This window comes from Zootoca vivipara, chromosome 4, assembly GCF_963506605.1.
Source record: "Zootoca vivipara chromosome 4, rZooViv1.1, whole genome shotgun sequence".
Lineage (NCBI taxonomy): Eukaryota > Metazoa > Chordata > Lepidosauria > Squamata > Lacertidae > Zootoca > Zootoca vivipara.
The window spans coordinates 39,702,084-39,727,250 of NC_083279.1; the positions used below are offsets into that span (position 1 = coordinate 39,702,084).

General features: G+C 41.7%; 1 protein-coding gene across 4 annotated transcripts in view; it reads left to right on the plus strand.

Moving 5' to 3' along the window:
• PHEX (phosphate regulating endopeptidase X-linked) overlaps window positions 1-25,167 on the plus strand; it is a 97,185-nt gene that overhangs the window by 34,784 nt on the left and 37,234 nt on the right. For all 4 annotated transcript variants that reach the window (XM_035116147.2, XM_035116149.2, XM_035116148.2 and 1 more), the window contains 7 exons: window positions 1,793-1,861; window positions 3,396-3,512; window positions 4,437-4,520; window positions 4,946-5,091; window positions 8,258-8,351; window positions 9,148-9,276; window positions 11,895-11,996. In XM_035116147.2, coding sequence (XP_034972038.1) covers window positions 1,793-1,861; window positions 3,396-3,512; window positions 4,437-4,520; window positions 4,946-5,091; window positions 8,258-8,351; window positions 9,148-9,276; window positions 11,895-11,996 — 741 coding nt within the window. The remainder of the gene's footprint in view (window positions 1-1,792; window positions 1,862-3,395; window positions 3,513-4,436; window positions 4,521-4,945; window positions 5,092-8,257; window positions 8,352-9,147; window positions 9,277-11,894; window positions 11,997-25,167) is intronic.

Sequence of the window (25,167 nt, forward strand, 5' to 3'; positions counted from 1 at the left end):
TATTCTGCTACGCCTTGTCTATTTTCCGAAAGGATAGTGCTGTCTCAATTTTATGATGGATAAGGCATTGGGATGGATCCCTAGTCTAAGAGAGCTCTCCCTGCAACAACTGCAGCAGCAAGGTATCCCTTGAAGAGAGCCGGGAACAGGAGTCAGCAAGCTTTTTCAGCAGGGGGGCGGTCCACTGTCCCTCAGACCTTGTGGGGGGCCGGACTATATTTTTTTTGGGGGGGGGGAATGAACAAATTCCTATGCCCCACAAATAGCTCAGAGATGCATTTTAAATAAAAGCACATATTCTACTCATGTAAAAACACGCTGATTCCCGGACCATCCGCGGGCCGGATTGAAAAGGCGATTGGGCCACATCCGGCTCATGGGCCTTAGTCTGCCTACCCATGGCCTGGAAGATGATACTCTTGTTTGGACACCCAGTTTGGGGGTTGATGGGCCATAGCACTCCCGAATGGTGTTTAAGGCAGTTACCCAGAATTGATGCTCATCCCAAGGCAACCCTTAACCTTAGTCAATCAGGTCAATCATCAACCAGCAATGCCTATGCCAGCATCTGTTATGCATAAAGTTGTGGCCTGTTTAATCCCATGCTGCTGTCCTGGGCATCACTGTGGCTGGGCCCACAAAAGCATGTGCTATATGGGTGACCCATGTCCTGATTTATAGTTGACTTATTTGTTTCACAGGGAGTGGGATTTTATGGCACACTTGAAGCGGGGGCTGGTTCAGGCATGTGCCTCTGTGAAAAAAGAAGGTCTTAGGCTGGATCTAGACCAGGCATCCCCACACTTCGGCCCTCCAGATGTTTTGGACTACAATTCCCATCTTCCCCAACCACTGGTCCTGTTAGCTAGGGATCATGGGAGTTGTAGGCCAAAACATCTGGAGGGCTGCAGTTTGGGGGTGCCTGATCTAGACAAATCAAAGAAGTGTTTCAGTTAAACACTTAACTGTTTTAAACGTTGTATGAGAAATCGGGTTGGCACAAATGGAACTCCACATCACCATCTGGTGTCACAGTGTTAGAATGCATAAAGAACGCATATACGGTAAAGTGCTTTTTCTTTGCCAATTTAGCTGAGTCCCTAGTTTCTGGATTCATTATGTTTTAATTATGAAATCTTCAAACATGACAGAAAGAATGCCTTCTTTCACCAGACATGTGAGAAAGTAATTCTATAATACCTTTAAAACCTGCATCAAACTCCTAATTACACACCCTCCAGCTAATTTTGTTGATAGGAGTTATCAACCTTTTGCCATCATGTTCGATAACATCTCCACAGAACCTGGTCCTTAGTATGTATATATGCAAATGACTAAAAGTCAGGGGAATATATGTAACTGTATTCCTTAGGGCATTCTAAGCTCATCTCTAATTTGATTTACAGCAATCTGATTTACAGGAAGAACATGCTTGTATCCTAATTAGTTACTGAAGGATCAAATGAATTCTCAGATTAGATATGCCAGGAGACTTTTATATCTTGGGGGGAATGTTTATTGTAGAATTCCTAAACTCCCCAATGTCATACAGAAGCCAATGTCCCCAAGAAAGCAGAATATAATATTTAAATGCAAACTTAATTGGATGCCTGAATTATTATTTTCTTTTAAAAAATGTGTTCATTGCTTAATGTTAGTAAATCATTTTTTAAAAGATTGCTTGTGTGTCTTCCTTTCTCTTAATGAAACTATAAATTGGAGATTGAGTAGTATTATGGAAGTGTGTTTAATGGTAACTGACGCTGTTGTTTTCTTTACATATTTTTAACAGCTAGACCAAGCATCCCTGTCTCTGTCAGCACGAGAAGACTACCTGGAAAACACCACAGAAGCTAAATCCGTGAGCATTGCTTATTTGAGCATCTAAATGGAGAACAATTTCTACATTGAGGATTTCTTCCCCTTTGCCACCATATTAATTTACTTGTTTAAACCTGTTAACTTCCTGTTTAGAGATTTAAACCTTCTGCAGTAACTGTTTTATTTATTTCCATTTATGTGCTACTATTCCATTTGGTAATTGAAGATATCTGAGTGGTCAATAACAGCAAATTAAAACTGTAAAACACAAAGATTATATATATAAAAACCAAAACACAACCAAAATAGCACAAGACAAGACTTGAATAAATCCAGCAGTGGAGTATATCAGTGGTGTCATATACATAAGGAACACTCAAACATTTTTTTAAAAAGCCTGGGAAGGTTAAAAGCAGGCACCCCCAAACTGCGGCCCTCCAGATGTTTTGGCCTACAACTCCCATGATCCCTAGCTAGCAGGACCAGTGGTCGGGGAAGATGGGAATTGTAGTCCAAAACATCTGGAGGGCCGAAGTTTGGGGATGCCTGGTTAAAAGCCTGCTGGTGGAAGAACCACAGTGTGGGGCACCAGGCAAACTTCTTTGAGAAGAGCATTCCAAAACTGGGCTGCCATTACTGAAAATATCCTCTCTTTAGTAGCCACTAGGGATGAGTGACTCTGTCAACTTTTGTTTTTCTCAGTTTTGCATTTTTTCCAGTCTTCAATTTTCTTTTTTCTTTTTAGTCTTCATGAAAGAAGACTATACATTTTAATATACACCTTTTTGTTTGTAATTTTTCCTAACATGCAAATTTTTCCAAAACAGTTTCCCCTAATAAAATGCAAATTGAAGATTGTTCTAGATGGAATAGGGATTTGCACAACAAATCCTTTTTTTAACAACAACCTACTACTACAAGTGGTTGTTTCCAGCTTAACAGTTCTGATACTACAAGGAGTTTTAGCTGCAGAGTGGAACTTCCTCATGCTCTCCTCTTACTGTGTCCCCCATCTGTGTCCCATAAACCTTCACTGGAGGGAACAGATTTAGGTGTTGCATGGGGAGAGGAGAGGAGAGAGCACCTGGCAATCATTGCCCTAGCAGAATCCTTTAGTTGGATACTACCCACAACATTTTTGCGGTTTGGAAAGTGATGGGGAAATGCATTGAAAGGGACAAACAAATGGCCCATGGTTACATGGGAAGACATGTAAACGCCCTGCAAGCAAATCAGGATGAATTCTGGATTAATGGTCATTGTTGCATAACCACTCCATACACAAATCAGAACAAATGCTCAGTAAACACTGGATATAATCTATCATCAGTGCATGTTTCATGCAAGCAAATGAGGATGAATGCTGAATAAAAAGGTTTTCTAGATAGGCCCTTAGAGCATGTTAACTAATATAGAACACAACAGTATGATTAATATAGAAAGGAAAGTAAGAAAACAATGTACTGATCTTATGCTTCAATAAGATATGTGTTTGTGTGTGTGGCATACTTTAGTTTGTTTAGGTTGATTCTCTGTTTAGCTGTCATGATAATTGGATTCTTATCCCATTATAGTACAGAGAAGCCCTGTTCCAGTTCATGGTGGATACAGCAGTGCTTCTTGGGGCCAATGCTTCACGTGCAGAGCTGGATATGAAGTCTGTGTTGAAACTAGAAGTTAAAATTGCTGAGGTTAGTGCTTTTCTAAATGTGGGTTTTAGTTGCATGTGTGGCAACTGGATGTCCAAAGGGGTAGACATGGCTCCACTTCTTCATTCAGTTGGTGCTTTCCTGGAGTTCCAATGCAGTGACAAACTGTATCTTGTATTTTTATGTTGTGAACTACGTTCGAGAACCGAGGTACCACTGTATAATAATAATAATAATAATAATAATAATAATAATAATAATAATAATGTGATGAATTGGAAAGATATGTCCACAAGTAGGCAACTGCCAGTAGCACATCCGGGGAAAAGTTCGATACTCAAAGGATTTCAGGGTTGAATGAGAATATAAATGTAAAGGAGTAGGAGCTCTTTACAGCTGCTGCTGCTAAATAGGTTAGATTACTATATGTTGTGCTGACACTGAAAACAATTTTGAAACTTTCTGCTGGTGCAAAATTCAGTGGCCAGCCTGCTCACTGCGGCAAAACAGCTTGAGCATATAATGCCAGTCCTGACCTGACTGCACTGGCTGACAATTAGTTTCCAGGCCTAATTGCAGTGCTAAATTTGAAGACAGCATCAGTAGTTTAATTTCTTCCTAGTCCACTGGTTAGTTAGTTTTCTAGATTTTCCTGTCTTTCAGATACATTTGATGTAGAGTAGGTATCCACCTGGGATTATGAAACTGAACATCTGGAAGGGCTAGATATTGGTATGGATAAAGATGAATTTCATTGTGTTACATGGGGGGAAATGTAAAATGTTTATGGAAAAAAGATTTATTTTGCTAATGAATAATAATAATGGGTTTGCAACTTAATTTATTGAAAACTGAACAGGTAACATGGCTATTCATACCTTGTCGCATCCAGATTATGTGAGTGTTGGCAAAGTCAGAGTGGATTTGTGGAGGAAAATAATATTTGCTTGCATTTATATTTTGCAGATAATGATTCCACATGAGAATCGAACCAGTGAATCTATGTACAACAAAATGAACATATCGGAGCTCCGCACCCTGATCCCTCAGGTTGGTTGAAGTTAATTGGAAAATGACTATATTAATGCCTGATTGGACTGTGTAATTACCTTTCAAACTGAAAGGTTCTTCAGATGTGCATAAGACGGCAATTTAAATGAAATTAGTTGAAACAGGTGTTCACTATTATTATTTTAAATACAGCTGCATTTTTATTTAAGTTTCAAAATATTTGTGATGTTGTGCAGTGAACTTCAACTTTGAAATTAGGCAAAACTTTTAAGTCGTTCAGCTAATGGTAGGTAATTAACTTATAAGCTTTTGTTGTTGCATAGCTGCCAAGTTTTCCCTTTTCTCGCGAGGAAGCCTATTCAGCATAATGGAATTTCCCTTAAAAAAAGGGATAGGGATAACTTGGCAGCTATGGTTGTTGTTGTCTGCAAGAGTCAGGAACTGAACCTTTGCTTATGTTTCAGTTTGACTGGCTGGGCTATATCAAGAAGGTGATCGACACCAAGCTTTATCCTGAACTTAAGGACATAGATGCTTCAGAAAATGTCATTGTTCGTGTGCCCCAGTACTTCAAGGATTTGTTCAGGATACTAGAAAGTGAAAGAAAAAAGTAAGGATTTCTAATTTGCTTTGTGTGTATTTTTGCTCAGAAACAATCCCTGACTTTTCAGTATAATGTTTAGGATCTTGGCATACTGTGGGTTGTTACCACTTTGTTTTCAACCCACAGGTGGACCCTTTCAATTTTTCCTGTCTCTGGGGTTGCTATGCAAACAAAATCGTGTGAATGCTGCAGCAAGAGAACTCATTGCTAGCAATTCTAGGCAAATGGATTTCCCTCCCTGAGTGCAAAGCCTTTCTGTGCTTGGGGGGGGGGGGGAATGTGGAAATTGAGGCGATCATTATAGGAATCCTCTTACGACTGGGAAGGCATATCATATTGACTGAATAATTTGTTGCTCTTCAGCCATAAGTCCTCTTTGTTTCGTGAACACTGCAGATACTAATGATAGCAAAGGGAAAAGATGCTGCTCTGAGCCATTGAAATAGAGATGTTCCAAGAGGGTCCTGCTGCTTTTGCAGAAAGGCACCATGACTTCTGTAGAAGCCATGGGTATTGCATAGTAAAGGTCCATTACCACAGCATGGCAAGTTCTACAGAATTGTGGAAATAATGCTAATGACTATGGGTTGTCTTCTATGTTATTCAGTGGGGAGAAGAGAAGGAAGCAGGGAAAGTACTGAGGGAAGGGAAGGCGTGAAAGACACAACCAAAGGAAATATGTCAGCAAGCCCATTTGGAATAGGCTCAGATGACTTCACTTGCTCTCACTCTTTCTCCCAGAAGCATTAAAAACTTAAATGGAACATACTTCACTGTAAAGTACAGATTTTTATTTATTTATTTATTTATTTTTGTGTGTGTGAAAAAACAAATAGCCGGTGTAGATCTCCTCCCCATATCTGTATCAGTAAGGTAAAGGTAAAGGTATTCCTTACCATTAGGTCCAGTCGTGACCGACTCTGGGGTTGCGGCACTCATCTCGCGTTATTGGCTGAGGGAGCTGGCGTACAGCTTCCAGGTCATGTGGCCAGCATGACAAAGCCGCTTCTGGCAAACCAGAGGGGCACACGGAAACGCCGTTTACCTTCCCGCTGTAGCGGTACCTATTTATCTACTTGCACTTTGAGGTGCTTTCGAACTGCTAGGTTGGCAGGAGCTGGGACCGAGCAATGGGAGCTCACCCCATCGTGGGGATTTGAACCTCCAATCTTCTAATTGGCAAGCCCTAGGCTCTGTGGTTTAACCCACAGTGCCACCCACGTCCCTATCTGTATTAGTAGTGGGAGATTTTATCAGCAATGTATATTGCAGGTGTGTGGAGGAAATGATTAAATCCCTTCTATCTCCCTGCTAGAGTCCTGATAGGGTCTGCATACTGGCTATGAGAGAGAGAGAGAGAGAGCACGCTACCCCTCCACCAACTAAAGAAAGAGTAAAGCAGTACTGCATGTGACTATTGTCATATGTACTTTGGTCTTCAGGTGGTCTTCACCTGCTTGTCCCCTTCTTTTTTTAATTGGTTCATTGTTGCTAGCACCTAAAAGGATATAAAATGCATCATACAGGATATATCTCCCCCCCCCCCCCCGAATAACTAAAACATCCATAATGCAGTTCCTCTGTCCTTTGAATTAGGTCAGTTTGATATGGAATATCCTGATTTTTGATAACTTTCTGAGGCACAGCACAAACACTAGCGGCAGGGTCCAGTTTTGATTGACCCACAATCTTTTTATCAATGAATTGGTTTTATTAATCAAGTAACATTGAAACCCTACATTCTGAAAAGGATGTGATGGTGTGAAGGTTGTGTCCAATGCTGCATAAGCAAGCAAGCATTCTGCTTACACAACAGGACTTGCCCTTCCTATTCTCTCCCTGTGCCCCACACCCACATTTGTTCTGGAGGATGCCCCAGGTGCACAGGGCAGCTGCACAGATGAGGAAAGGAGGGCAGCTTTCACGGTGCATGTGGAAGTCTGTTGCACAAGCAAAACAGCAGTGTTAGATACAACACTTTACCAGTTATAATATTTATCTCGGCAACAGTCACTTTTGTGTTCTGCTGAATCAATCCAAATAGTGTCAGATTGCTTTAAAAAGAAATAGGAAGATATGTTATTGGCTGTCTTTAATTAGGTCGAAAAGTCTAGCACTGCCAAAATGCTCTGAGGTGGTAGCAGTGGGGGTGAAGTGCCATATTACTACTAGCTCTGACTCTGAAAAATGTGTTTTTAATGTCTTTGAGCATTAGTATTACGAGATCCAGCCATGCAGAAGCCTCAGGTGTATAACACTGGATTACAGAAGTATTATCACATTCTCTATCCGAAAATGCTGAATAAGGCACAATATACCATGGTGCTTAATTTCTAAAAGTGGCAGGTGCAGGCCTTAAAACCTTGTCACCTGGAACTTCTGCCCTATAATCCTGAATGAATGCGGGCTGATAAGTGGGATGAATTTATCTATATAGGCTCAAAGGCTCTCTCTCTCTCCCCCCCCCCTCTAATCAATTGATACGTTTTCAGAATTAAAGTTTGATTTGTGGGCTAACCCCTGCTATGTTCAGCTTCCAATTAAGCCAATAAACACCATGTTTACTTCTCTGAGGTAGGAAGCCTATTATTCCTTAAGTTTATATGTTTGCACTGGCCACCTGAATTGTCCTGCAAGTGTTTCATTATTACTATGTGAGTAGGATGTTGTGGCCAACTAACTTGTACTCAGAACAGACCCACTGAAATGAATGAACATGACAAACTTAGGGCCATTTATTTCAATGGATCTACTCTGATTAAAAGTTGCAATACATCCCATTACATTTAATTAAGGCAAACTTTCCTATAGATTTTTTAGCTAGATTGTTTCTGCTTTATTAGTTCGTGAGTACTGTTGGGGGGGGGGGAGGAGAGAACTCCCATTCTTTGCACAGAAGCACTAATGCCAAATTCCATCTCAGGATGCAAAACTGTTGAAATATGCTCCAAATGGAAGATCCACCATCATTCACACACCAAATGGCTGCTTCTGTCTAACAGGTTTTTTTTTTGTGAATTTGGTCATTATTGCTCATTGATTTTCAAGGTGAAGCAGGTACTGCACTGATCTGAGGGGGGAGGGATCTATTCACCTATTTATTTATAGTCTCAGACAGCTGTACAACACATGGGTCTAACTGTCTGACATAAAGACGTGTCTGCTTTGACAGGACTATTGCCAACTATCTGGTATGGAGAATGGTTTATTCGAGAATATTTAACCTCAGCCGACGCTTTCAGTATAGGTGGTTGGAGTTTTCAAGGGTAAGTCTGAGATTTTGGTACCAATATGCCCTGTGTGCCTATGAAGCTTATGAAGACAGCAGTTGATAGATGGATTCTGTGAGTCCCTATGCTTCCAGCTAGCAAGCTTGAATTAAATGCATTTAAAGAAGTTGGAGAACATCACCTAAACACTCTCAGGACATCAGGACTCTAGTCTGGGCATAGAGCTGAATGAAAAATTAACAGGTTATCTTTTTTCTACATCCAAGACTTTCTCCCTTTTATTGCAGCATCATGTCTCTGTGTTATGCTGTGATTTTCATTCTCTAATGGCTGCAATATGAAGCAGAGAGAAAGGATGACATCATTGCTTGGGACTCTGTAATGAACTGAAGAGAACTGAGAATTTACAAACTGTAGAGCTAGCAGTACCATTCCTAACTTAAGATATTCTGGGACTTTCCACATTTACCATTTATAGTGACATAGTTGTTGTTTGCTCCAGTGAAATGGTAGCTGATTGTCTGCACCTTTGTTCACACATTGCTACTATTAGGGAGTGAGTTTTCCTTTCCACACTAATAGTGAGTGGTACCCAAACTGAGAAAAAGTTACACAGCTGTATCAAACCCCTAATGTATCCTAGTGTTCCTCCACCCAGTCAATGTCAGAGTTATGAGCATATGCATGGGGGAAACCCTTTTGTGGCTGTTTAATGCCAGAACTCCAGAATGCTGCTCATGTGGGAGTACAGGAGATTAGAAGAGGAAATACATGTCTGCCTGATTTGCAGCAAATCTGGTTATTGTCATGGAATGTTGTTTTGTCAAAACAGGTAATCCAGGGGACAACCTCCTTACTGCCTCAGTGGGATAAATGTGTAAACTTCGTGGAAAGTGCTCTCCCTTATGTTGCTGGAAGAATGTTTGTAGATCTGCACTTCCAAGAAGACAAGAGGGATATGGTAGGTGCATTTACATGTCTTTGAAATTGCTGCTGCCTTCTCCATTTTCTGCCCTCACCTCCTCCTCCCTCTGACATTATCATCACCACCTCCTCCTTCGCCCCTCACTCCCTCCTCATCCTCTACCACTGCATCCTCTTATACCTTCTTTCTCCCCTTATCATTGCTGTCACCTGCTTCCTGACGTCCTGGTCACAGCAGGGCCACCCTTCCTCAGAGCAAAGCATTGTGGGTGATGCGGCCCAGAGATCACTTGTGCCATTGCCACTTTGATGTGATGGTGGCACAGGAAACTGCCTTAATCAGACCACTGGTCCATCTAGCTCAGTTCTGTCAATTGTCTGGCAGCTGCCCTGTAGGGTTTCAGACAAGGGAGTCTTTCCCATCTCTATCTGGAGGTGCCAGAGATTGAACTTGGGACCCTTTGCATGCAAAGAATATGCAGTCGCTGAACTACAGCCCTTCCTATTTTTGTCATTTTTGCCTCAGGCTGTAAAATGCCTTGGACCGACTCTAATGGTCAGGAGGACTGACGCTTAGTCGTCAGTTCATTTAGTTCAGTATTTGGTCATTGGATCTGGCAGTGGTCATTGCTGTCTGAGATGCTTGTAGCAGGAGAGGCCAAGGACTGAACTTGGGAATATGTATAAGATTTGTGGCCTGATGTTCCTGAGACAGCTTCAAAAGATAAATGCATGAATATGCATGTGCGCGCACAAGTAGGTGCTTTGTTACTGAACTGTGGCCCCTTCTGCCCTGCAACTTTAATCATTGCATAGTATTTCATAGGTTGTCTTTAGGGCTATTTGTTACTATCCTGTTCCCCCCCAGAATAGCTGGAAAGATCAAATGACAAATGAGACATTTTAGTAACTAAGAAATGCCGTGATCTTACATAAGTATGCACAGAATTGTAGAATGCTGTCCTGTGAACATTTACTTGAATAAATCTCACTGAAATCATTGGGGCGTATTCTTGAGGATGGATGGGGACTGGGTTATAGACTAGATGGCAAGTTGATCTCTCTTTTTAAAAATATGGCATCTTCTATTTTCTTCAATCTGCCTTTCCTTTCCCTGTGTTTCAGCTATCTAGATGACACCAAACCATCCCCCCTCTTAGTCTGTAGAAGGTCCATGCTGAATAAATAATGAATTATGGGAAGCATGGTATTTTTGTATTTAGTCACTGATGAGCTCATGCCCTGGATGTTTTCTTGTCTCCCTCCTTTTATCATAGAGATATTATTTGTGTCTAAATATAGCACTGTTTTTGACCTACAGTCTAGGCAGCATTTCGTATGGCTACGCCTGAACAATTTTGATAACAACTCTGATGGTATGAATAGATTTCTCCTCCCACCCCTACTGCTACAGCTGGTGCATAAAAACCAGAATATACACCAGGGTCCAATTGTAGAGCTAGAATATGAACTGCCAACCTCCAAGTACAGGGAGTTCACCTCATTAGTGCACTAAGTTAATTGAAACAGTGCTCTGCCATCAATATCTCCAAGTTACCTTATTCCCTGGGATGCAGTTTACTCCCGACTGTTGAATGCTTGGTCATATTTAATGCTGGGGTTGTACTGGCTTCCATATTGTATAAAAATGATGTGATATTTAAAGGGTAGTAATGAATCATGAAAATGAGATGCTACAATCCCCTTCGGTTGTTTAGATAAGGACATTATTTCCCCCCACTTAGGTCAATCTCCAAACTTTCAATCAGGGAGGTGATTCACCTGACATTACTGGTACTTCCACACAGCATTTTGTTTTGGAATTGGTGCCATTCATGTCTGGAAGCTTTGCCCAGATTCCGCATGGCACTGTCCTTATCAAAATGCCACCCCACGATATTTTCCCATTGAATCTGGATTTATCCTTGTGGAAAGTCCAATGAGTAAAAAACATGCACATCAGAATGTGGAAATGGTAAATCCGGAATGGATGAGGAAAACAACGGGATGGCATTTGCTATGCTGCCTTGGAACATGAAGGCTCCACTTCAGCCATCCTGGCTAATTTGACCTATGGACAGATTTCTCATCTTTCCTGAATTGCTTCTGAATATCAGTTCCTGGAAACCACAGGAGGGGAGAGTGCTCCTGTGCTCAAATCTTGGTTGCTGGTTTCCCTCAGCTGCTGTGAGAACAGAGTGTGGGCCTAATGGGCCTTTGGCCTGATCCAGCAGACTCATCTTACATTCTTATGATGGTGCATGTATGCTGCAGAAAACGTAACCTTTTAAATAATATTTTCATAACCATGTTCTTCCAGTTCTTAAATACCTGAAGAGTAGTCTTGAGAGTTAAAGGGTAGAAAATAAATGGAAGGGAAACTTTGTTATGGATTCTAATGTTCGTACTTTCATAGGCACCAATCCCACACTAATTTAGTACAATTAGTGACATTTAGCTGGGGACCAGATGAGCACTGTAGATGAGCATTTTGATTTGCAGATGTGAATGCAAATCCAGATGTGTACATCTGTTTTGGCTACACACTCACACAGACAAGGCTGCTTCTGCATGCAGAGCTCCTTCACTGAATTGGACAGAAAGTCTTCAGAGCATTTCACATTTCTTAAGTTATTATGGTAATGTTTGTTGCAGATGGCAGAATTGACTGAAGGGATTCGCTGGGCCTTTATGGACATGCTGGAGAATGAAAACACCTGGATGGATTTGGGAACAAAGAGAAAAGCGATTGAAAAGGTAAAGGCATTTAAATACATTCAGTTTTTTGATGAATGGGATTATCCATCAGCAATCTGTTTGAAAATATGTTGTACGTGTGTATATTTGCTGTAAATTTCTCTGTACCCCGTTAACTTTCTCAAGTCTCTTGTTTAATCTTTGTTGTTACTTGCTTCAGTGGTTTTTAGACTCTTGGTCTTACACATAAACAAGCTAATGAATTATGTGGGAAAGATGTTATTGCCAGAAAATCAGCTAGTTCTCCTACTGCATTATTCAAGTCCTGGAACTGAGATTGAAATCACTGAATTGCCCTTCTGTGATCCTGAAGGCTTACAAGTTGTTAATACATGGGGACATGGGGAAGATGTATCTAAAATGTGCTAAACATGTTTTGATGGACTTTTTTTTTCAGGGGTTGCACTTCTGATATTTCATTGGGGTTCACATTTTCAGTACTGATGCGTTGAATACAGGTTATTCAGTGACCATTCTGGAATATAGCTATAATGACTGCATTCAGTTAAAGGATAATACATAGCATCTTCTAGATTCTGATATTTAGAAGTTGCCCTTATATTTAGGAGATTCGTCTCCACAAGGGGAGATGCCACCCCAAAATAGTATTCATTATGAGGCCCACAGTCTATTTTCAGTCAGAAATCATATTGTGATGGAACGTAAAAATTTGCGGCACAATCCTGTGTACATGTCCACTCAGAAATAAGTCTCAGCGGATTCAGTTCCCAGTGATTTCCCAGTGAATTCAATGGGACTTAATAACCAAATAAACATGATAGGATTGCATGAAAATATATAAACAGTACACCCGGTGAGAACTTCTCTTGGCTTTCTCTCTTGTGGTGATTCAGTCTTTCTTCAAGACATTGTTACGCTGCCAAACTTTTCACTGGTCAACTTCTGGTTTGTGGGGATGGGGCATGCTGAATGGGATTGTGACCTTTTTTTCCAGTGCACGACTGGTTCATTTTGTTATATATGAAGAGAAAAATAGGATATGTTTCTTCTTCTTTTCATTACTTTTGTTCAAAAGTAAACAAGAGGATTTGTGGATCTTACTCATTCACATATTACTGTAGAGGTAGGAAAGCAGAAAGCAGAGAAGGCAAGTTATGCTGTAATTCAAGGGCAGGGAAACTTTTCAATCTTTTCCTTCTGAGTAACCACCTGTGGCCACATGCAAGAAGTTGGAGGAATGTATGTAAATTTTACCTTCGTACACCCCCCTTAATCTCGTGTCCAGGCATGCAAGAGCCATTTTCTGATCTCAAGGACACATTCGGGCGGGGGGGGGGGGGAGGAAATTGTGAGGAAGGCTTGTGGGATGACTTGAGGGTTTGGCCTGGAGAGAGTCCCAAGGGCCAGATAGAGAGAGCATTTGGACCTGCCATTTCCCACCCCTGCTGCAATCCTATATCTGCTTACCTGGGAAGAAAGCCCCATGAATTCCATGGGAATTGCTTATGGAAAGATGTATAGACTTGGGCTGCAACTCGTGTTTCTCCTTTTGCTTGTTGTAGGAACAAATGGAGAGCTGGCTTGTCAGGGGTGAAAGGGATTAGCTTTTATATGAGGAAGTGGCATTCGAGTATGTGATTTTCCAGCTGCAACCCAGAAGCAACTCTTACAATGTGCTATCTCTCACATGCTTAAATTAGCTCTGAGTCACAATATTTCCAAAGCTTTGTGTGATAGTAGAAAACCAAAGGAACGTGGCTTGCTCACAGGTGCTCAAGCATTCTTGGAACCATTCTGTTGCAATCCTCCATTTTAAACTCTCAGGGGAGAAGCTCATCCAAATGCCAAGTGGCACATAGAATGACACAGAGGCAGAGGGGAAGAAATGGCCTCTTCGCCTTATTTGTCGAAGTGATTGGGTAGCATCTTATTGGCAAATGCCCTCTGTAAAGGGGTCTTGTGTGCAAGCTGCAGCTGAGTCATTTTCCATGCTGTGCTCAGATGAAAAGAGTCAGAATTTGATTGTCTCTTCCCCCCATTCAAAAACAAAAGTCCAAAACCTTGAGATTTAAATAGTGCATTGCTTTCAAGAATCAATTCAAAAATGAGAGAATTGAAACATCCTACACATTCTGAAAAAAAACCTTCAGTAACATGGTATGTTTTACAATAGCAGTTGGTCATATTCATATTCAAAGATGAGAACCGTGCCAGGGACACCAGCTGGATGTGGATTGCAACCTTGCTTAAAGGAAATGTCAGGCTTGGACCTCATAAACATGGGAAATGCATGAAGTGCAAGATTTTGTTTGGGTTGAAGACAAAGAATGCAGCTCTCAGCTGTCTTTCATAATCTCTTGCCTTCTCCTTCCTGACATACTCGAATTGTTGTGTATCCACAAATCAAGGTGCACACAAAGCTATAAAAAGCAGCAGTGCCTGATAATAACTTTTTGGTGAAATGTTTGGTGCAAGGATGGTGACTGAATGACATACCTGTCGGGTGAAAATTTCAGCAGTGAGGGATGTCTGTGTCAGAATGTTCTTTAAGAGCTGAACTCATTGCGACCTTTGCCTTTGTAATGCCACTGAACATGGGCTCCCTCTGGTGAGCTCTCCTGCTCCTCGGGGGTAACATTTAAAAGCGCTTGCCACATGACTTGGCTCCCTCAAGTAGCAAGTAACTCTGCATATTTGTTGCTGTAATGTGGATTGGGTTGATAGGTCTTTATGGAGCTGTCACATACTGGGAAATGTTACTGTGAGGAAAGTAGGAAATGCTGCAGTTTTTTAAGGAATAGGTTGATCTTATTATGAGAGTCGTTTAAAACTTTATAGAAGGCCTCATTATATCTGGCTGCCAGATGGCCTGTTATAAGGCAATAACATTAAATGAAACTCAATTTCCTTACTGATGCCTTATTGCTGCGCATGTCAACTGCCGCTCCGAGTCAAGCCTGTAAACTTCCTCAGCAGGGGTAGCTACAGTTTCAAGAGGGACCCTCAGCAGGATTGTCACTTGAAAGGCTCTTCTTGCATTGGGGATCTCCAGCTATCGCCATCACCATTGGGCTTTCTTGGCATTTTTTGAGCTTCCCTCTGGGCCATTGGTGAGGGCCAGCCAAGCCAACTCCTAGCACACCCATGAATGTTTTGTATGTTTTCGTTGGGTATGTTTGAATAATTTGATCTTCTTCTGGTGCCCCATGTGGGTGGGGAGAGAAAGGACCTAACATTCATAGGAGCAGAAGAAGCTGTCATATACTGTGCCAGACCACTGGTCCATCTAGCTCAGTATTGTTTACACTGAATGGTAAAGAAAGGCCGTGGTACAACTGCACCAGCCTTCATCTGCCCCAGGCTGCAACAAAACATGTCTCTCCCGTATCAGTCTCCACAGCCACAGCAGGTGCTGCAACCTTCTAACAGTTTGACTTCATCCCCTCTATTGTCTTCCGAGACGGACAGATACCAACAACAGTAAAACGGTAGTAGCTCTCTGGGGTTGCGGGCAAAGATTGCATGGAATTCTAAATCACCTGTGGAAGGGCCATGTGTACAACAGGCTCCTCACTTTTAACATACTCTCTCAAAGGGTGGGTCTTTGTGAGCAAGACCAGCATGCATGTGGTGGCAAGGGTGGAACCAGTGATTGAGTTTCCCCCTCAGACTATAGCCATTGCAGAAAAGGAGAGTGTCTGTAAAGAGCTTTGATCTTTGGGAATTCCATTATGAATGGACTTAATCTGCACTCCCAGGACTAATGTGAATGTTGGAACTTACTTCTGTGTTGGTTTTTTCACACCCCAAATGTTCCTGTTCTGGGTACAAAAAGCATATCAACATACTTTTTTAAAAAAAAAATAGAATGAGTGCATTGAGGGAAAACAGAATAGCATTTAAATGCAAATTTTATCATGGGTTAATTTTCTGAACCACAGATTAATGTGCAAATGAGACAAAATAGACTTATGAGTGAGGACCATGAAGAAATGGCATGGATCATATAAACAGCCTGATCTGACCCTCCCTATGTTAAATAAAGCCAAGGTGGTTCCTGTGATCCCCTCTCATTTGTTGAAAAGAAATAATGAAATCTACAGCATAGGACTTTGATTGACTTGGTACTGCTGAAGGTTGCTTAAAGGAATAGCAGATATTTAGTACAGTACACAGTTACACAGTACACAGTTAGCGTATACAGTATTTCTACGCACAATTTGATCCAGTTAAACAGATTCCAAATGCTCTTGTATTCTTCTCTATTTTTTTTGAGTCAGAGCGCAGTTCATGCACAATTCTCTGGATGGAGCTCAAGGTGCTTCCATAGAGACTGTAGACAGCTCAATAACCAGTGGTCACCACTATGCTCCTTCCCAATTTTACATTAATTTAAGGAAGGTTTTAAATTAACAACCCATATTACTCCTTTCCATTTAAGGCTACTTTCCCACGAGGCTTGAATCAGCCTTGGCTCAAATGAGTCTACAACACAAATGCAAAAGTTACATAGCCAATGATATACTTTTAATTCACATTCCATGCTAACAGCATTATAAACATATGGCACAAAGAGCAGAGGAGACTTTCCCAGGTAGTTTTATACACATCAGACTCTCCTCAAAGTATGTCACCTCATTAAAAACATTTTTAACCTTTTAAGAATGATTCTTATTTGCCCCCCCAATAAGTTGTGCACATTTTAACACCTTTTATTCTGTGCAAGATTTTCTCTTCATTAACAAACCTAGGATATTAATTGAAATTAACCCTCTTCATTCCAGAATATATGTCCCTTGTTCCCCCACTCCTCTGCCCTGCCAATGGGAATAAAAGTGCTGGTTATCCTCTGTGAGTTGAAGGGTGATGGTATGAACCTGGGAATCTGTTTCTACTTGTGCCGCCCCCTTGCATGAGCCTGAATCCTAATGTCACCCTTCGGCCTCCAGAGAGTGATAGAGACAGTGATGGGGGGGGGCAGAATGCCCGAAAAGGGCTATTGAGCAAGAATAATTCCAAATATGTCCCTACAAAATTCTTGTTTCCAGTCCCCTTGACACTGAGCAAGAGATTATGTACCAGTGGGTGTGTGCTTGTGTCTGCATGAGAACGAGGAGGTGTCCCTGCTATCACTGCAGAGCAGCATATTAAATGACTATTCTGGAGAGCAAAAATATGAGGCTGGCAACATGCTCCAATCTCCCCCCCCCTCCTTCAGCATCATCACAACTTCTGTTCCTCTTTTGTGTGTGATGCACTTCACAGCTGATTCCCAAGACCTAAAAGGATATTTTCCTATAGAAGCCAATTATGTGCATTTTATTCTTCCACTTTCTGTTGGGTCTTAGCACAAACTGTGCAATGGTAGCTCAAAAGTGTGTGTTTTTTTAATGCCACTGTACCAAAAGATATAGACTCCAATTTTATCATGTTTCTTGATTTACCACTTAAACGCCATTACTTTGCTGCCTCCTTGTCCTTTGGGTGTTTATCCCATTGTGTGCCTGACATGCTCTGTAGCTCATTATGTTAGCTGGCCGTGGATGTATTTAGTCAATAATTCTCATCCTGGCCCAGCTCTGAGTCACCCTGTAGCCTCATAGAAAAGATGCTGAATGTGGAAAACACAATTTTCAGAATTGTGTTTTCCCTCACATGAGACACATAGATAACAAGTTGCTCTATCTGTGAAACTATCCTGAATTTTGTGCTCCATAATATGTGTTCTGTAGAGAAAAGAGGTGGAGATAACCCGGGTTTGAGACTATGTTAATGTAGTGCTAACACGGGTCCTCCTAAAAATGCTAATTTACTGCTGTTTCTTACAAAACGAAAGCAAAACCCCCACAAAAACCAAAGAAACACCCACCCATTATTGGGTGGCAGATAATCTTTGCGAGAAGCCGATGATTGTGCATTTCTGCTGCCTAGGCACAATAAATGAATTTTACCACTTGATTCCTCCGCAGTCATAAATGTTTCTGAAAATGTTGGTGGAAAGTGACCAATGCAGGCGGGAGCGACTCGCATGCTGTGTAAAAGGCTGGCCTACCCACTAGCTGTGTGCATGTCATACCATTAAAGCAACCCCAGAGATTCTTGTGAGCTGTAGCTTCAATTCCCAACACCCTTAGCAAACTTTAGTTCCTAATCAGGCACAGAAGACAACTGTGCTGTCTTGGAATGGGGACTCAGAGAGTTTCGTGAATTTTCCCAGTGTTCATGCTCTGACTGGACTGAAAGCAGATGTAACAGGGCAGAAGGACCGCTTACCTCGGTGGAAGAGATGGAGACAGGCTGAATGATCACAAAACTGGATTCAAACTAACTGAATCTTAAGATCTCCCTTCATTGCCATCTCATCTTCATATGGGCACCCCTGCTTTTTAACTAAAACAAAAATCTGGGCTGCTGCCATTTTTTAAATTCTATGAGATGTTGAAGCAGAAGCAGCAGCAGCAGCAGCAGCTGCCTTGAATCCCAACTTTGGGGGAAAAGGTTATAAATACATTAAATAAATCAGTGATAGTTTAGTAACATCTGGAGGATCACAGGGCCTCCGTGTCTGCCCTATGAGTATCCTGGAAGGCTTGCATGGACAGATGAATTCATCTGAATGGGATGGATCAGATATATAGGGAGCTATAGGTCAAAGAAGTTGCAGACATGGGAAGCTTATGAGTGGTCTGATGGCACTTTTTGGAGGGCCATCTGTTTGTGAAAAGACGCAACCATAATTTGTATTATTATTTAATTTATATATTGCTTAATGCTAGAATAGGCTTCCAAGCAGTTGTATGACATTTCCTGAACAAAATCTGGATCTAGGATAACCAGGTGAAACACATTCCTCTTCCCTGGCATGATCTGAAAACTAATCGCCAAAACACATTTCGTTATCTCTTATCTTTTGGTGTTAGATGATTTGTTGCCGTCACGTTTCTGGCTTGTTACCTGGCTGCTGCCAATGCTCAGTCAGTTGTACAGGAATGTCAGTTCCATTAATAACCTGAGCGCTGCTCAGACAGATTGCGGGAGAACCGGTGAAGGGAAAGGAAATTGTATTTAACCCTGGGCCCAAAGCTGTCATTTTATTTCCAGAGCCCAGCATAACTCCATAAGGCTAACACAATTGCGTGAGAGCAGAACGCTTTTGGCCACTCTCATATTTGACATGGAAAAGGAAGAGAGGTGGACAAGGACAGTGCAAGTATGTGCACACGGAAGGAGCTCTTTAGTCAACTGGAATGCAACAATGCACAACAATAGTTAAGCAGCCATTCTCATAATTCTTTAAAGATCTGCATGTGACCTACTGGGGCTGCTGTCTGGACCTGGGCAGCTGCTGAGGTCCAAGCCCCAGGTAGGGTTCACTGGCAATGATGTCTGGCCCTCCTGTTTTCCTGTCTCCCCAGCCACGAGCTACTCCAGCACCATACATGCCTACAATACCTGTTAAAGATCTGTCCAACTTTTGATACATCCTGTAACTTTGGGGAAGCCTCTTAACCTCATGCGGGTCAGTGTTACACGTGTACAAAAATCTTGCCAATCTACATAGCAACATTTGATTTTGGTTTAATTGTGCATTTCTTTAAATCGCAATGAACAGTGAGGAGGGAATCCAGATAACTGAGATAAAAGCAACAGCTCATTAAACAGGAAATTTAATGGCTGCATTTTGTAATGTGAACTCCCTTCAGCTTTTGGGGGATGAAGCTCTTGCACTAAAATATCATTCTGGATCAAGAGGGAAATTATTGTTTTTTATCCTCCACCTTTGACTTAAGAGTTTACAAGACCTCAAACCCAGTCACTTTGCATTGTATTAGTTCAGGTAATGAAATATGTTATTGTTTTATTTGAGTATAAAATATATCATAGAATCATAGAATCATAGAGTTGGAAGAGACCACGAGGGCCATCCAGTCCAACCCCCTGCCAAGCAGGAAACACCATCAAAGCATTCTTGACATATGGCTGCCAAGCCTCTGCTTAAAGACCTCCAAAGAAGGAGACTCCACCACACTTCTTGGCAGCAAATTCCACTGTCAAACAGCTCTTACTGTCAGGAAGTTCTTCTTCATGTTTAGGTGGAATCTTCTTTCTTGTAGTTTGAATCCATTGCTCCGTGTCCGCTTCTCTGGAGCAGCAGAAAACAACCTTTCACCCTCCTCTATATGGCATCCTTTAATATATTTGAACATGGCTATCATATCACCCCTTAACCTTCTCTTCTCCAGGCTAAACATACCCAGCTCCCTAAGCCGTTCCTCATAAGGCATTGTTTCCAGACCTTTGACCATTTTGGTTGTCCTCCTCTGAACACGTTCCAGCTTGTCAGTATCCTTCTTGAACTGTGGTGCCCAGAACTGGACACAGTACTCCAGGTGAGGTCTGACCAGAGCAAAATACAGTGGTACTATTACTTCCCTTGATCTAGACGCTATACTCCTATTGATGCAGCCCAGAATTGCATTGGCTTTTTTAGCTGCTGCATCACACTGTTGACTCATGTCAAGTTTGTGGTCTACCAGGACTCCTAGATCCTTTTCACATGTACTGCTCTCAAGCCAGGTATCTCCCATCCTGTATTTGTTTGCTTTGGCCCAGTTGTCTAATCTATTAAGGTCATTTTGAAGTGTAATTCTGTCCTCTGGGGTATTACCGGTAGCCACCCCTCCTAATTTGGTGACATCTGCAAACTTGCTCAGGATGCCCTCAAGCCCATCATCCAAGTCATTGATAAAGATGTTGAATAAGACTGGGCCCAAGATATGTGCCCAATAATTGTATTATTGATTCATTTGTCCCCCGCCCCACTTTTTTGCTATCCAGAGTAAAAGATAAATAAAACACCCCAATACATAAAATGTCTTCACAAATTTTTTAAAAATAAGAACCAACAATACCAATGTGATTCTCTTATACGCTCAGCATATATAACAGACATCTCAACTGAGTATAATACAGATGATGACTCAGTACTTAACACCAGGACAGATTTTTATTTTATTTTGCCAGCTACGTATTAATATGTTTAACAGCTCTGGCTATTTCTCTCTTAAGACCTTCTATAGCAGACATTTCCAGATGCAGTATCTTAAAACATCCACTCACATGGGTGCTATTTAGTTTGAACTCTGCATTCTGTGCAAGATAGATTGAACAAGGTTTCCAATCTCCTATCACATTCCTCCCAGTGTTTGGAACAAATAGAGTACCAGCCATATGCATGCAACAGTTTTAGCAGATGGTGTTCAGATAGCCTACTTTCCATGAAAAATGAAAACACAGACAGACACGTACATAAAGAGTCAATTCATTGTTGCAATTAAAGGGCCCATTACAGAGCAATGAAAGAATCTTGCTTCAAACTAGATTTTATGCGCATTTCCCCAGTAAATTTATTTATTTTAGAATTTAAAAATTGCCCATAAAAAGAGAGACAATTATGTATGCATACATCACATTATATTATTTGTGATTATTGTAAAAAAGTGTTGTTGTAATAGGTTCAGGTTGTCAATGCATAGTGATCTATATGCGCCCTCTTAAATGGTCATAATAAAATGCAATGTTGTACAGCGAGAGTTGAGATAAATGCCTTTTAAAAAATTCTGCTTTGAACATAACTCTAATTTATTGCTAGTGCAGGGATCTTTTTTAGTACAGGAATAGTTTCAACAAGCCTGGATGTGACAGCATACAATGCCCAGTTGCTGATCCCGGAGACCAAATTTAGATATTACATGTGGGATCTGCAATTAGGATTTGCCCAATGAGATTTTTTGTTGCAGTAATTAGTAGGCATGTGGGGCACTTTTTTTAAAAAAAAGACTGGGGAAGTGGCGATCTATGGGAGGGGTCTCTAACCCTACCCCAGTATACATCACAAACAATCCTCATCCTGAACTAACCAATAATTTCTGGGATTTTGTCTTTTATAATTCCGGAATTTTGACATATTTAAGGGAAGGTATGAAATGTTTAAAATAATGGTCAAAAAGAACAATTTCCTCTTAGGGGGCTTCCAATATTCTTTTTCTTGATGGATGATAGAAGTTAAATATTAGCAGCACAGTGCAGAAAAGGTGATGCGAAGAAATGAGAAATCCAGGAGAAATTAATACCTTGTGGAAAGTCTTGTGCCTTATCTCTTGTGTCAATAATGAGTTAAGATGCTATCTTATACTACCATGAGTGAAATTAGTCTGGGTGCTGTTGTCAAAACTGTTCTCTCCTGTGTGATGTAAATGGTGATAAGGTGGTCTTTGGCTGTTGTTGTTGTTGTTGTTTAGTCGTTTAGTCCTGTCCGACTCTTTGTGACCCCATGGACCAGAGCACACCAGGCACTCCTGTCTTCCACTGCCTCCCGCAGTTTGGTCAGACTCATGTTGGTAGCTTTGAGAACACTGTCCAACGATCTCATCCTCTGTCGTCCCCTTCTCCCCTCTATCTTTCCCAACATCAGGGTCTTTTCCAGGGAGTCTTCTCATGAGGTGGCCAAAGTATTGGAGCCTCAGCTTCAGGATCTGTCCTTCCAGGATCTGAGTGCTTCCAGTGAGCACTCAGGGCTGATTTCCTTCAGAATGGATAGGTTTGATCTTCTTGCAGTCCATGGGACCCTCAAGAGTCTCCCCCAGCACCATAATTCAAAAGCATCCATTCTTCGGTGATCAGCCTTCTTTGGCTAGAGAAAGGTTTTAAAGGATTCTGCTTAGATTCATAAGCCGTTATTTCCCCAATATATATTGAGGTAGCCTGTTTAATGGCTGCTTTCCATATTGCATCTTCAGTTAAGACAAATATTTTACAATCCTTCCCATGACCAAAATCACAATGTGGAAGGGATATATGTATCCCTTTATGAATTACACATTGGGGTACCAAGCCAGAGATGGATCAATTCTTGGTAGGCCCATATCTTCCTTGAAAGCAGATATATTCAATGACATATCCAGTGCTGCCATTGAGATTTTCCTCTGGCATCCACTCAGTGTCCCTTTGGTGATGAGGTTGGTTACCCTTTTCTTCCTTTTCCCTCCCTGGAAGGTGGTGGATTCTCCTTCATTGGGTTTTTTTTTTTTAGCAGAGGTTGACTGCCCACCTTTGGTCATGGATGCTTTAGATGAGATTCCTTGCATTGCAGGGCTTTGGACCAGATGACCCTCAGGGTCACTTCCAACTCTACCGTTCTGTGATTCTATAAGTACATAGAGCTGAAGAATGAAATTGGAAGAGGGGTGCTCTTTCCCATTTCCACTTTGTACTCTTAGTTGCCACTTCTCACAATGTATTTTACAGGGATCAGATTTCAAGGCTTTCACCCAGATTCTTTGGGAAAGTGAGCACACAGCTTTCCTCTTTCTGGTTGTCAGGGGTGAGGGGGGTGGGGTGGATCTGATATGGGAGAGACAAAGGAACAGAGCCCATGATGCTCGCTGAATAACCCAAAGGAACCCATTGGTCTAAAAAGGTTGGCGACTCCTAATTTATATTGTACAGTATATAAATTCCTCCCTTTTCATTTTGATTTTAATCACTACCCTAAGTGCTGTGACTAAAGATTATAATACTTCTCCCAAGGCTTTGGATGTCCTGTCATTCTGACCAGGCAGCAGGGCCGGCCCTACGGCCAGGCTGGGTGGCGCAGGGCACCACGTCGCCGGCCCGCCAGGAGGGCGCCGCGAGCTGCGGCCACCCGCTGGCCGGCCGGCCCGCCACGCAGCTGCGCCCACGGCAACCGCACTGCGCCCACCCGCCCACTGCACTGGGAAACGGGGCGGGAGGGCGCCGGAGGGATCCGGCGCACCACGGTGCCAGGGGCAGTTAAGATGGCCCTGCCAGGCAGTCTGCTTAATTTTGTTCAAACATTATCTTTCAGAGTTTTTCTTTTTCTTTTTAGCATTTAAACACTGTGCAGTTGACTAGGCCTTCTGGATGGCTCACAAATTAAATCAATACAAATGCAATCACCTAAAACATAGGAAGCTGCCTTATATTGAGTCAGGTCAATGACCCATCTAGCTCAGCATTGTCTGCTCCAGGGATAGGGAACGTTTTTGCCCAGATATTTGAGAGGTGTGAGAGACTGGCCACATGTCAGTCATGTGACCTAATGATAAGTAGGCGGATCTGCCCACCTGTCAATGTTGGCCTACTGAGGTAGAGGACCATTGGAGTGATGTCAGCTGATTGACAGGTGGGCATGGTGTTGGAGAAATGGCTTCATGGGCCAAATTGGATCCCCTGGCAGGGCAAGAGTAGCCCTTGAATAACCTCAAGAGTAGGCTCCCCACTCCTGGAATACATTGTCTGGCAAAAGCTTTCCTGGTTTGAGGCAAGAATAATTTACCAGCCTGTCATGGAGAGGTCAGGAATTGGATCTGTATACATGATGTTCAGTTTAGCAAATAAATAATATTTTCTATTGGAGACAATTGACTGATTTTTTTTAAATTAAAGTATCAAAATTCAAAGGAAGTTGTGCAGCGTCCTTCCGTGTTGAAATACCAAGTGCTTTGGGGTTTGATCAACATTTTGCAGTGAGTGGCGCACTCATAAATCATCCACTATGCTGGACCAGCTAATCGCCATAGGTTCTTAAAAAACAAAAAACCTACTGAATAATTAATTCAGTTGCAAAATGGATAGTTTTTGGAAAGGCAGCAGTTCATAAGCTATTCTAAACCATTTTGTTCCTTGCGCTGGTTTAATGAAAAATGTTAGCTGGCATATTTGTGTGGATGCAACACAAAGGCTGCTTAATTAAGTGATTAAAATGATTACTTTTGAATACATGCAAGACATTTGTGACTTACCTAGCTCATTTAAGCAGCCAACTCAGTGGAAATGTAAATAAGATGTTTCCCTCTTGCCTTCTTGAGCTGAAAATAGGAAGAAAAAACACTCAGATCCCTCAAATATGTCAGCCGAAAAGTCATTGCACAGCTTCAGCCATTGCTGAACAACAGTAGGGTAGGGTGATCAAAATGGATAGTTGCATTTCTGCTTTCCTCCCCACCATTTACAAATGTTCCTAAGGCCCTCCTGCTCCTCATGGAAAACCAAGTGCAAATATTCTCTTTCATTATCATTTGCTTCATTTCCTATTTTCTTTTTCACAGCATTTGTCTTCCATTGTTTTTTCCTGGCACTGGGGATATTTGCATGACAATGGGATCTTTCTTGCTTAAGAGTTCATCTG